Here is an 11436-nt window from a genome sequence, read left to right on the forward strand (position 1 = left end):
CTACATCTTTTCCAGCTGCAGAAAACCCGGAGAATTCCCACAGAAATCCTCTACATAAGGCTGTACAGGAGGGGGAAGAAGGCAGTTTTGCAGGAGAGTTGCTTTCTGCTGTGGGCTGTTCTCTTCCTTGCAGCCTTCTCGTGCTGGGACTGGCTAATGCAGAAAATGGGGAGGAATAGATCTGAAAAGGAGAAGAGCCTAAGCCTGGTTTGCTGAGCTGGGGATAAAGGATTGAGCTGAAAAACAGGTTCTCTTGCAGAAGATCTTCCTTTTAATGCAGCATTTGTGGTGACAAATGGCTGGGCCCCACCCTCCTACATTCAGTGGGAGCATTAATGAATTCTGAACTTGAGACAAGAATGGACTTGACCTGCTCACTGCATTTCCCATACCTCGTCCTTTGACACACAGAACCAGAGCCATGTGCAGCATCTGTACCTGGCAAGTGAGGGGGGAATCCAGGGCAGCAGTGGCAGGAGTGACAGAAAGCATTAGGACTTTGGCTTTAAGGCCATTGTGACCAGTGGAAGGAACGATAACAGCACTGACTTGGAATGTCTGAGTGCTGACCCTTCTTTCATGTCTGTAGCTTCGTCTGCACTGGGCTGTGGGTTTTTCCAGGTGTTTTCTCCCAATGTCCCTATTTTATCCCACTGTCTTTCTTCACCTATGCAAGCCAAAGACGCATAATCCTTCCATTTTAGCAAACTACCCTGGGACAAGGACCGTGTTAGAGCAGCCTTGTTCTGTGCCTGGTTTGTGCTTTGGAGAACTTTCTCAAGCTGTCTGACATCCAACTTCACTTAAAAAAGCAAGCAAGCAAGCAAGCAACCAACCAAACCCTAAGCTACAGTGAGAGCGCTCTGCTTTTTCTGGGCTTGGAAAGAATTGGGATGCCTGAGAGCATGCAGAGTTCAGAGTCCTCTGTGGTGGGGGGCTCAGAAGATGTTCTTGCAAGTGCCTTTGCAGTTGGCCTTTCTAATAAAAACTGGAGATCTGATGCCAGAATGCTTGTACAGTTTGGTGTCAGCTCTGAGTTGTGCTAACAGGAATCTCTCATAGCAGAGATTCTGTGTGGATTCATTATCCAGTGAGCTGTGCTAGAAATGCTTTAGCAAGCAGTCTCTCAGCCTGGTAGGACTTGGCCAGCCTTTCTGAGTGTTGTGGTGCTAGATGGTTGCTGTTGGGCTGCAGTCTTGTTGGCACCTGGGAGCCCTTCTCTGGACCTCCACATTAACCTCTGCTTCTACTTTGGATTTCAGCTGGTACTAAAAATCCAGGAGATCTTTGATTCTAAGCGTGGAAAGAAGAGGGTGAAGTTGCTGAGTCCTGCTGGGAGAGAAGCACCTCCAGTGAAAGGTAGAGTCTCCAGCACCATAAACCTCTTGAGCAGCACAGTTCCTGTGCACCCTGGGGCACTGCTGGCAGGCCAGGCACCACCACCTCCCGCAGCCCCGGCTGGGCTGACTCAACAGTGCTGTCCCGTGTCTTGCAGCTGTAATTGCTGAGCTCTCAGCACTGCTCGGATTGGGAACACTTGCTTAACCCAAGTTTAACACTGGCACAAGTGGAAGATTCGCTGTGATCTGAGCCTGGGCTGCTGGTTAAAAGTGCTGTTTCAAAAAAGCAAAACAAACCCCCAGCTGCTTCACCTCTGACTACTCCACTCATCGCTTGTGTGCCTCTAAAGTGAGATTCTTGTGTTCTGATTTTTGTAGCCATGGTATGGTCTCTATTTATAGTGTATTCTATTCAGCAGCTCTGTTAACTTTTATTGTGGTATCAAATAGCCACTTGGTTTCTGTTCTTTGCCTGTGTTCAGTTGACCTACAGGTGGTTTACTAGAAACAGTGACTTGGTATCAACTCTGCTGTAGCACATTGCCCAGTCCCAGCTGTTCTTTGCTGCTGCTTTGAGCAGGATAGGTGGGCAGGCCTGAGCAATGCTGCTGTGATGAATGTAAAGTTCTCCCTCTTGCCCAACTTTGGGTGTTGCCCATCTTCCTTCTGCATGGCTAATAAATGAAAACTTTGTGTTTCAGGTGAAACCAGTGGGAATGAAAGTGATACGGAAAATCAGCCAAAAAGTGAGTGAATCACAAGGGCTGGTCCCGTCCCCACAGCACTACACGTCTGGCCAAGGCTCTACTGGGATAAGCACACTGACTAGTCATTGCTTCTGTCGTGGCTTCTGCCAAGATAGAGAAAGGGAATATCTAAGAGGCAGCATGGCCAAGTGCTGGGAGCTGTTGCTGTGGCAAATCAACCTCTATTTCTGCCCCTTCTCCTGAGGTTTAATGCCATCAATCTACCAGTCACCTGAATTAGATGAATTTTTGGGTTGGTAGAGTCACACTTAACTGTGTCTTGCAGGAGGTTGTCTCTGGATCACCTTTGCTGCTAACACTTGAGGTTATTTTGCCTCTACTTACTTCCTGTGGTTCTGTTTTACATGTATATTGTTGTGAAATGCCCTTTCCTCTGGGGAGATATCACTTGGTTATTTGTCTGGTTTCACAGTCCCGAGTTTGATCATAGGCCCGAGCTACAGACTCAAAATACATACTTTTAGATGTTTCATTTGCTTGGAGGGAAGCACAGATGAGGCCTTAACTTGGAGTGAATAGTGAAGTTTCACTGTTTTATGTTGAGAGTAACATGAAGAGTCTCTGCAGAAATACAGTGACTGAGTCACTGCCTGATTTCAGAGTTGTCCAGAATGTGTCACAGTGCCTGGGCCACAGGAATTTCTTACATCAGGGTGCTGTGCGTGTGCTTGTGAGTGGGTGCTGCCTGTCAGGACCTTTCCAACCCAAACCATTTTATGATTCTAAGAGGAATTTGTAGAGCTGCTGCAAGGCCAGTGCTCCCCTGTCTGGAACAGTTCTGTGCTTGAGGAGCTGGTGCAGGAGTCCTGAGTCCCATAGAGTGCAGCAGTGATGTTAGGCAAATGCACCCATCCCTCTTTCCCCGTCTAAAGGTAGTGACATGTCCTCTTCTGTGACCTGTAGGTGTGTGGCAGTGGTAGCCACAGCCTGGTTTTGGGTTTGTTCCGTTCTTCAGGTCGACACAGGTGCCTGCTGAGGTCAGCCTCCAAGAGGAACCCACACTACCAGACTTTGGAGAGGGATCTGATAGAGCTTCAGGAGCAGCGGCTGTTTGAGCTGTTTGTGGTGGTGTCGCTGCACAAGAAGGCATCTGAGATGACCTACACACCACAGATCATACAGCAGTTTCCCAGCAAGGTAGGAGCTGCATGGAAACCTGCCCACAAAACACTCAGCAGCTCTTTGTTTTCTCTCATTCTGTGTATCCCTTCCTAAACTCTTCACTAGTAAAGCTGGCCACTGGTTAGGATACAGGCATGGAATATGAAGCACCTTGCTCTGTTACACACAAATTCCAGTGTTCTGGTGAGTTACTTTACATGGGACAGTCTGTCATGCTGGGATTGTGCAGGAAACATGGCCCAGGAATTGTGGAGGTGTTCTGATTTGTCTCCCTTCTAAAAATAGCCTTGGTTCCAAGTAATCTGCTTGTCACCCTCTTCTTTGGGCTGTGTGCCCAAGGACATCAGTGCTTTTGTACAGCTGTTACTCTGTGAAAATGCTGTGCTATTTTCCTAACTGCTCCTTCATGCTCTCACATCTTGGGACACTGGAATAACCTGGATGTGCTGACTGAGGGTGCAATGTCTATAATCAGCTTTATGCAATAAACTTTCAACTTCTCAGGGCCATTTCCTACTCTCTTACTTAAAACCCTTCCTTTTGCCCCATTCTGGGCAGTTTTGAGCATGGAAAGTTGTCCTGTAATCTTTGAGAGGTTTGACTTGAACCCTCACATGGTATCTGGGACATAGGATTCAGATACACGGTTTTCACAACTGAGTGATCTGCACATCACAAGCTGAACACATTCCTGTACCTCTTTGTGTCTTCAGCTCTCCTAGGAATAGAACTGAGGCAAGCTGACACAGCCATCTTTTGGGGGGTCAGTTCTAGCTTTTTTCCCCAGTAAACTTGGCCATGCTTGTAAATGCTTACTCACTTCTTACCAAGAGCAGTGGGTAATTTCACAAAGATCCAATGAGCAGGGAAGATCCAAGAGGGAACCAGAAATCTGTTACAGTCAGAATATATTCTCCTATACTTGGTCAGTAGCTATGTGATGGTTCAGTGTGGGGAAGTGTCAGGAGCACGCTGTTTCCCACTGTTTTAAATGCTGCAGCTGTGCACCACACTTAAGTGACTTCAAATGCATGTGTTACTCCTCCAGACTGAACATCCCTTCAGACAGTCAAAGGATACTGAAGAGAGGCTAAAGGTCATTCCCAGATTCTGCTTTCCAGATCCCAAAGACTGGTTTCCTGCATCAGACCTTAAAAGGTAAAGACTTGGTTTTGAATACGCATGCCTGAAACGGGCAATGCTGAAAGCTTAGGTTGGTGCCAGTGTTCTGGACCAGAGGAACTGCAGAGCAAGTTAAAACAGGAAAGGCTGTGTCCCTGGCGCCGGTGGTAGGGGAAGTGCTGTTTCCACCTGAGCCCCTTCTTGCCTATGAGAAGGAAGTTTGTAATGTCTGTTCAAGGCCAAGTGCTTCTGCTGTTCCTTGGTGGAACAGAGAAGCAGCTGGGAAGGAAGAGAGCTGTAGTAGTTCAACGAGAGTCCAGGGGCTGCAGGTTTCTACACTGAATAGAGATCAAAGTAGCTTGCTAACCACAGCAGGGGGTCTTCAGCATGACCAGAAAGAAAATGGCTTGTAGTTTGTGAGCTTTGTCAGTCTCTTCTCTGAACTGGCTGGTGAATTTAACCCTCACTGTTCTTTGGTTCCCCAGTGAAACATTTTCTTTTGTGTTGACGGGCGAGGACGGCAGCCGCTGGTTTGGGTACTGCAAGAAGCTCCTGGTAAGCATCTGTGTGTTGGGTTGAGGGTAAAGAGTGTGTTGATAAATGCACAGTTAAGTGCATGACATGAATCAGCAGTCATTTCCCATGTGGGTTACATAGTGCCTGTGCTGCTGCTGTTACCAGCCCCTTCAATGGGTAAAGGAGGGAGCATGGTGATGCTCAGCAATACAGTGAAATGGGCTCTGGGCTTGAAAGGCAGCTCCTGGAATTCATCATTCCGCAGGAATCTAAAGTCAGAAGTGTAAAGGGAACTCCAGCAGAAGGAATTGTGCACATCTGCTGCAGTGTAGGTGCTAGGTGCTTTATTGCATCCTTGTTCTCAGCATAACTCTTCCTGTTGTCTTTCAGCCAGAAGGGAAGGGGAAGCGCCTTCCTGAGGTGTACTGCATCGTTAGCCGCCTGGGCTGCTTCAACCTCTTCTCCAAGGTGAAGTGGGAAGAAGAACCTGTAACTTCTTATTGGACTTGAGTCTCTGACAACCTGCAAGCTCCAGAAAGTAACTGGGTGCTTCTGTCCAGTCTAGAATTGCTTAGTGATCATGGTGCTTCCTCACTGCCTCTGCTTTGACAGGGCAAATGAAATGATACTAGTACTGAGATTTGTCATTCCTTCATCCAAATTACGGTCAGGAAGTGGCTCCTCATGCCTGATAAGATTGATGGTGCCCCTTCATCCTCTTCTTTCATGACTTGGAAATGGAAAATCAGTCGGGGGGAATCTCGGCTTGTTTCTCCTAACACTATGAGGAGACTAGATAAAGAGGTAGAGTCTGGGGGAAGCCACTGCAGGTGAAGAGCTGCTGTTGCCGAAGAATACAGGGGCAAGCTTATGATAAAAAAAAAAGCTCATTTCTGGTCATTGGAGCACGGAGTTTCTAGAAGAGTGTTTCAGAAACATTACTGGGGAGGAGGATGGAGTATTGCTTTTAGTCCTCTAACTAGTGATAATTCAGTTACCACATACAAGACATTTCCTTACAGTAGCAAGAGAGTGGATTTGAGAGTGGGGAATTGTACTCACAGGTGCCTATTCCCATTTGATTGCTCAGACATTTGAGAGGAGCTTTCACAAGGATCTCAAGCAAGGGAAGAGAGGGCTGTGAGTCTGTGTTGGAGCCTTCGCATGTAGCTATGGCATGGGGTGCTCTGACAGAGGCTCGTATCTCCTCTGGCCTCAGCAAGCACTAAACCAATGTCTAATGTGTTTTCTTGCAGATTTTAGATGAAGTGGAGAAGAGGCGAGAGATGGCCCCAGCCCTGGTGCACCCGTTCATGCGCAGTGTAATGGAGGCACCTTTCCCTGCTCCTGGACGCACAATTACTGTGAGGAGTTTCCTGCCAGGAGCAGGAAATGAGGTACTGGAAACCAGGACTGGCTCTGCTGTGTCAGGCTGTCTGGGGCACAGCAGCACTTTGCAAACTGACCTGTGGAGTGATGCTGCCTCTAAAACATTAGTCTGAAGATCATAGAATCACAGAATGGTTTGGGTTGGAAAGGACCTTAAGATCACCCAGTTCCAACCCCTACCATGGGCAAGGACACCTCACACTATATGTCACCCAAGGCTCTGTCCAACCTGGCCCACAGTGAAAAACTTCTTATCTCCAACCAGAACTTCCCCTGTCCTATTGCTCCAGTCCCTGATGAAGGTCCCATCTCCAGCATCCTTGTAGCCCCCTTCAGACACTGGAAGCTGCTCTGAGGTCTCCAGCAGCTTCTCTTCTCCAGGCTGAACAGCCCCAATGTTCTCAGCCTGTCTCCATACAGGAGCTGCTCCAGCCCCTGCTCATCCTCATGGCCTTCCTCTGGACTTGCTCCAACAGCTCCATGTCCTTACGCTGAGGACACCAGAACTGCACGCAAGTGGGGATAATGTCTTTATGTCCAGAGAGGGGCTGCCACAGAAACCCTGTTGAATCATCTACTGTAGAAGTCATTCCCTGCTTTTTAGGGCAGAGTGGTCTGGGAGTCCTCTGGGCGGTTGGACTGCCCAGGCCACGGGGTTCCACTTGCAAGGAGCCCCCATTCTATGTTCTAGGCAGGCTGCCCCTCGCCTGGTCTGGCTCTGCGGTGGCTCTTCTCCAGCGCTCTGCATCTCTGATTGCCTGTAGGTGCTGGAGCTCTGCCGCCCGCTGGATTCCCGACTGGAACACGTTGACTTCGAATGCCTCTTTAAGTGCCTCAGTGTGTCTCACACGATTCGGGTCTTTGCATCTCTCCTGCTGGAAAGGAGGGTGATCTTTGTCGCTGACAACTTGAGGTAAAAGCAGGTTCTTAGGGACACTGTTTTCTTCTGCCTTGGGCCTGTTTTCATGTGCAAGCTTGTCTAACTTGTTGTAAATAGTGACATTTACAAGCTTTCTGCAGACTTTTCACACAACACGTGCACGCTTGGAATTTGGAGTATACTGTTTACCCAAGACAGGAGATACAGGAATGTTTCCTTTACCTCTTTAGTCTGGGTTGATGCTATTCCGTGCTCCTCAGAATTGCCTTTAAAAGTGGATGCATGGGGCTTGTGCTGATGTGTAAATGTGTGTGAATTATGTTGCCCTGAGCATTTCTAACCTGTGTCTGCAGCCAGGTACTGAAGGAGATGTTGACAATCCACCCTGTGCTTCTCTTACCTTTCTAGCACTCTGTCTAAATGTGGCCATGCTGCAGTTGCAACGCTTTATCCCTTCACTTGGCAACACACCTACATACCAGTCCTGCCAACTTCTATGATTGATATTGTGTGCTCTCCGACCCCATTCCTAATTGGCATTCTCTCCTGCTCGTTACCACAGCTCCAGGACCTGCCCATAGAAGAGGTGAGAACTGGGTGAAGCACAGTATAGGGCCAGTGGCAATGGCATGAGGCTGACATCTGGAATAATCTCTGTGGGTTCTGTCTTTACGTAAACTCTCAAACTTTGCTGAGGTTGGTGAACTTGCCAGGTCCATGTCAGGGTGTCCCACTGGTATCAAGGATCAATACTATTCGCTGTCCTTAGGGACAGGCTGCAGTTTGTGTTGGGAGTCTGACATCCCCTGGCACTCGGAAAGAAAAGGGTTTTTTTCTGTACAGCAACATACCTGGTTGTAAGAGTCTGTGTTTTGTACATCCTTCCCCAGGTGCTGATCGTTGATCTTTGTGCTGACAAGTTCCTCCAAGAGGTGAGTGAAATAATGGGACCAGTCACTCATGGTTATATGCCAGGAAAAGGCATCAGTGAAAGAAAATGAGAACAAGGCCTCAGCAGCAGCTGGTACTCCTATGGAAGCTCCAGTGGCTGAAGAAGTATCTTGTGTTCCTTTTAGACCAATAGAGAAGGGAATGGGCTTACACATCCTTGTTGTAATACTGAAGCTGCACGAGGTGCAGAGCTCTGTGAAGCCAAAGATGCTGCCTATTGGAGCCTGATTTCAACAGGAGTAGTGAGAGGGTTCTTTATGTGAAGGGGACCACGAAGGCTCTTTGCTGCTTTCTGGCTGGCTGTGTCCATATTCTCTGCAGGGCTTTCTCCTCTCTTATCTACCTGGGGTGGCTTTCCTTCGGTTGGTTGGTTTTTCCCCCCAAGGGTGATAGTTGTGAGACAAATTATCACACTTCACTTGCGGTTCTCTGCTGAACTTCACCTCATGTGCTTCTACCTCACAAGTCGCTGTGAACATACGGGCGTATTAGTAGTTCAGGAGGATATTTGCATCTCCTTTTTCTTACCTGACTGTTCTGTTTTGCATTGCAGCCTGCAACTGGAGAAAGGTAGTAAAGGATTTGGGTTATTTTCTGTTGGTTTTGTGTGTTTTATCACTGGTATCATAAGCCTGTGTCTGCGTTGTGGATCTAGGACACACTGTTCTGTGGTGGCCAGTTGTGTGTGTGACTCCAACAGGATCTAGTGGGAGGGTGCTGAGCAAATGATTTTAATTTCTGTGGCTGCAAGACAAATGTGTGTTCTCCCCCAGGACAAACCATATCACAGAGTAACTTCCCTCAAGCTGCTTTAGCCACATTATGAGTATTTCTCATCAGTTCACCATGAGAAGGTTGTCAAAATGGCCATTTTTCTTGTTAGGTGTCAGATGAAGACGAGATCCTGCCCCATAAACTCCAGGCTGCTCTTGTCCAAGTCTTGGAAGAACGAAGTGAAATCTTGTCTCATCAACAGAGTGACATACAAGGTACTTCTACGGACAAGTTTTTTCCCATTAGCAAATGAGGGAGAGGAAATAAACATTTTAGAAAGGCATTTTCCTGTGACCTTACTGAGAGCATGCAAGGTCCTGCACCTGGGTCAAGGCAGTCCCAAGCAGTTGATGAGAAGCTCCCCGTGACCCATCGGTGTGTGCTTGAGCCCAGAGCCCATGTGCTGGGCTGCACCCCCAGAGCGTGAGCAGCAGGTCAGGGAGGGGATCCTGCCCCTCTGCTGCGCTCTGGGGAGACCTTAGAGCAGCTCCAGTGCCTAAAGGGGCTCCAGGAAACCTGGAGAGGGGCTTTGGACAAGGGCCTGTAGGGACAGGCCAAGGGGAATGGCTTGAACCCGCCCGAGGGGGGATTAAGATGAGCTCCGGGGCAGAAGCTCTTCCCTGTGAGGGTGCTGAGGCGCTGGCACAGGGTGCCCAGAGAAGCTGTGGCTGCCCCATCCCTGGCAGTGTTCAAGGGCAGGTTGGACACAGGGGCTTGGAGCAACCTGCTCTAGTGGAAGGTGTCCCTGCCCGGGGCAGGGGTTGGAGCTGGAGGAGCTTTAAGGTCCCTTCCAACCCAAACCAATCTGATTCTATGAACATCTCTCTTGTGAATGCGTTAGAAGTTTTGCGTCCTAACACTTGTTCCTCTTTTCACAGTCCGTAGATGTAAAGCTCGAGTTTTTCTTGGGCCAAGTGTATCAGTTCCCATGTTTTGAGTTTTCTTTGATTTTTCTGAAGTGGCACAGGGAACATGGTTCTCAAATAGAGAAGGCAGCAAGTTTCTTTACTTAAGAGGGTTGATCCCACTGGTTGTTTTTAAAGCTGAACTGCTTTCTGCATAATCCATCAGATAAATGTGAGAACTTTAAAGAGCATTGAGGAGCTTGAGAAATTGCACTGGGAGAATTGGGAAATGGTGTCATTCCACATCAGAAGTAACAAAGGTAGTTTTCCAGTGGGTTTGTGTTCTGTAATTTGCCTGATTCTGTAAGAGAAGTCAACTTAGTCTGGTATGAGTTTCCATCTTGTTAAAACTCTGCGTTTGACAGGGGAAGAGAAATTGTGAAAGCCTTAACTGCTGGAAAAGCTGTGGAGTGGAACCTGTCTCAGCTGCAGCAGAGAGTTGACATGGGAGAGAAATGTTAATACTTGAGCTGTGGCTTCTTTGGTATCAAACACTCATCTGGGATTTCATGTCTGAGACAGCCTAGAGAGTAACTGCTGCTGATTTTGTAGAAGAGGAGGAACCAAAGTGGCGAATGTAGAGGGAAACGTCTCCTCTGTTGTCCTCCTTGCAGGTGACTTGCCCCTGAACTCCCTGGTCTCTGAGGCTTTTGTGCAGTTCTTTGTGGAGATCGTTGGACACTATTCCCTGCACATGAACGTCACAGAGAGAGGGGAGCGCGTGTTCCAGCGGGAGCTGTTCCGCAAATCCCACGTCTCGCGCAACGTGCGGCACTTCCTGCACTTCTTCATGGAAACTCAAATGTTTGCAGGCTTCATCCAGGACCGAGAGCTGAGAAAGAACCCGGTCAAAGGTGAGGCTGGATCTTACTTTCCTGTTTTACAGACTCACTTTCAGACTCTCATGTCAGACAACTTAACTCTTAGGACACCTTTTGTGCTGGCGAGTTATCCCACTGGCATTTTGGTGTCAATGGTAACTCCTGCCCTTCTAACCAAGGGCTGAAGCAAAGGGTTTTTACATCTCCCATCTTGTAGCCTACATCACACCCATGATTTCCTTTTTGTAACCTCCTTGTTAATGGTACAAGCTGTCACACGCTAGAAGATGGAATAGCTCTATTAGGTGAGTGATTGTTTCTGGTTTTTCTCCTTTAGGCCTGTTTGAGGTCCGTGCTTTGGAGTATTTGGAGACTATTCCAGGGACTGAACCGACTGGAATGAACAAAATCCTTCGCAGTCTTGGTAAAGAAACACCCTTGCTTTGTGTTGATTTGTATTTTTTTATTTAAATGAATCACAGAATGGTTTGGGTTGGAAAGGACCTTCAGATCATCCAGCTCCAACCCCTGCCATGGGCACGGGCAACTCACACCAAAGTTTGTCCCAAGCCCCTGTGCCTTGAACACTGCCGGGGATGGGGCAGCCACAGCTTCTCTGGGCACCCTGTGCCAGCGCCTCAGCACCCTCACAGGGAAGACTTTTGCTATTGACCAAATAACTGCATGGGAAAGAGAGCAGAGCCTCTTCTTTGCCTCGTGTGCTCGTGTTTTGTGTTCAGCCGCCCCTTCAGTGATGCCGAGCACTTTGTGTCTCTCTTATTTCTCCATAGGCAGCAAAATGAAGTTTCTCCAGAAGCGATGAGCGGTCACTGCTGCTGCGGGCCAGCG

General features: G+C 48.3%; 1 protein-coding gene across 1 annotated transcript in view; it reads left to right on the forward strand.

Moving 5' to 3' along the window:
- DENND2C (DENN/MADD domain containing 2C) overlaps positions 1 to 11410 on the forward strand; it is a 16866-nt gene extending 5456 nt beyond the window's left edge. Inside the window, exons 5-18 of the mRNA XM_010013038.1 lie at positions 1263 to 1359; positions 2042 to 2086; positions 3063 to 3244; positions 4278 to 4387; positions 4837 to 4906; positions 5258 to 5335; positions 6124 to 6264; positions 7021 to 7169; positions 7545 to 7722; positions 8027 to 8068; positions 8971 to 9076; positions 10381 to 10620; positions 10925 to 11011; positions 11379 to 11410. Of these exons, the coding sequence (XP_010011340.1) occupies positions 1263 to 1359; positions 2042 to 2086; positions 3063 to 3244; positions 4278 to 4387; positions 4837 to 4906; positions 5258 to 5335; positions 6124 to 6264; positions 7021 to 7169; positions 7545 to 7722; positions 8027 to 8068; positions 8971 to 9076; positions 10381 to 10620; positions 10925 to 11011; positions 11379 to 11410 (1557 nt within the window). The remainder of the gene's footprint in view (positions 1 to 1262; positions 1360 to 2041; positions 2087 to 3062; positions 3245 to 4277; positions 4388 to 4836; positions 4907 to 5257; positions 5336 to 6123; positions 6265 to 7020; positions 7170 to 7544; positions 7723 to 8026; positions 8069 to 8970; positions 9077 to 10380; positions 10621 to 10924; positions 11012 to 11378) is intronic.
- Positions 11411 to 11436: the final 26 nt, after the last annotated feature.

Source organism: Nestor notabilis, unplaced genomic scaffold, assembly GCF_000696875.1.
Source record: "Nestor notabilis isolate BGI_N333 unplaced genomic scaffold, ASM69687v1 scaffold17624, whole genome shotgun sequence".
NCBI lineage: Eukaryota > Metazoa > Chordata > Aves > Psittaciformes > Psittacidae > Nestor > Nestor notabilis.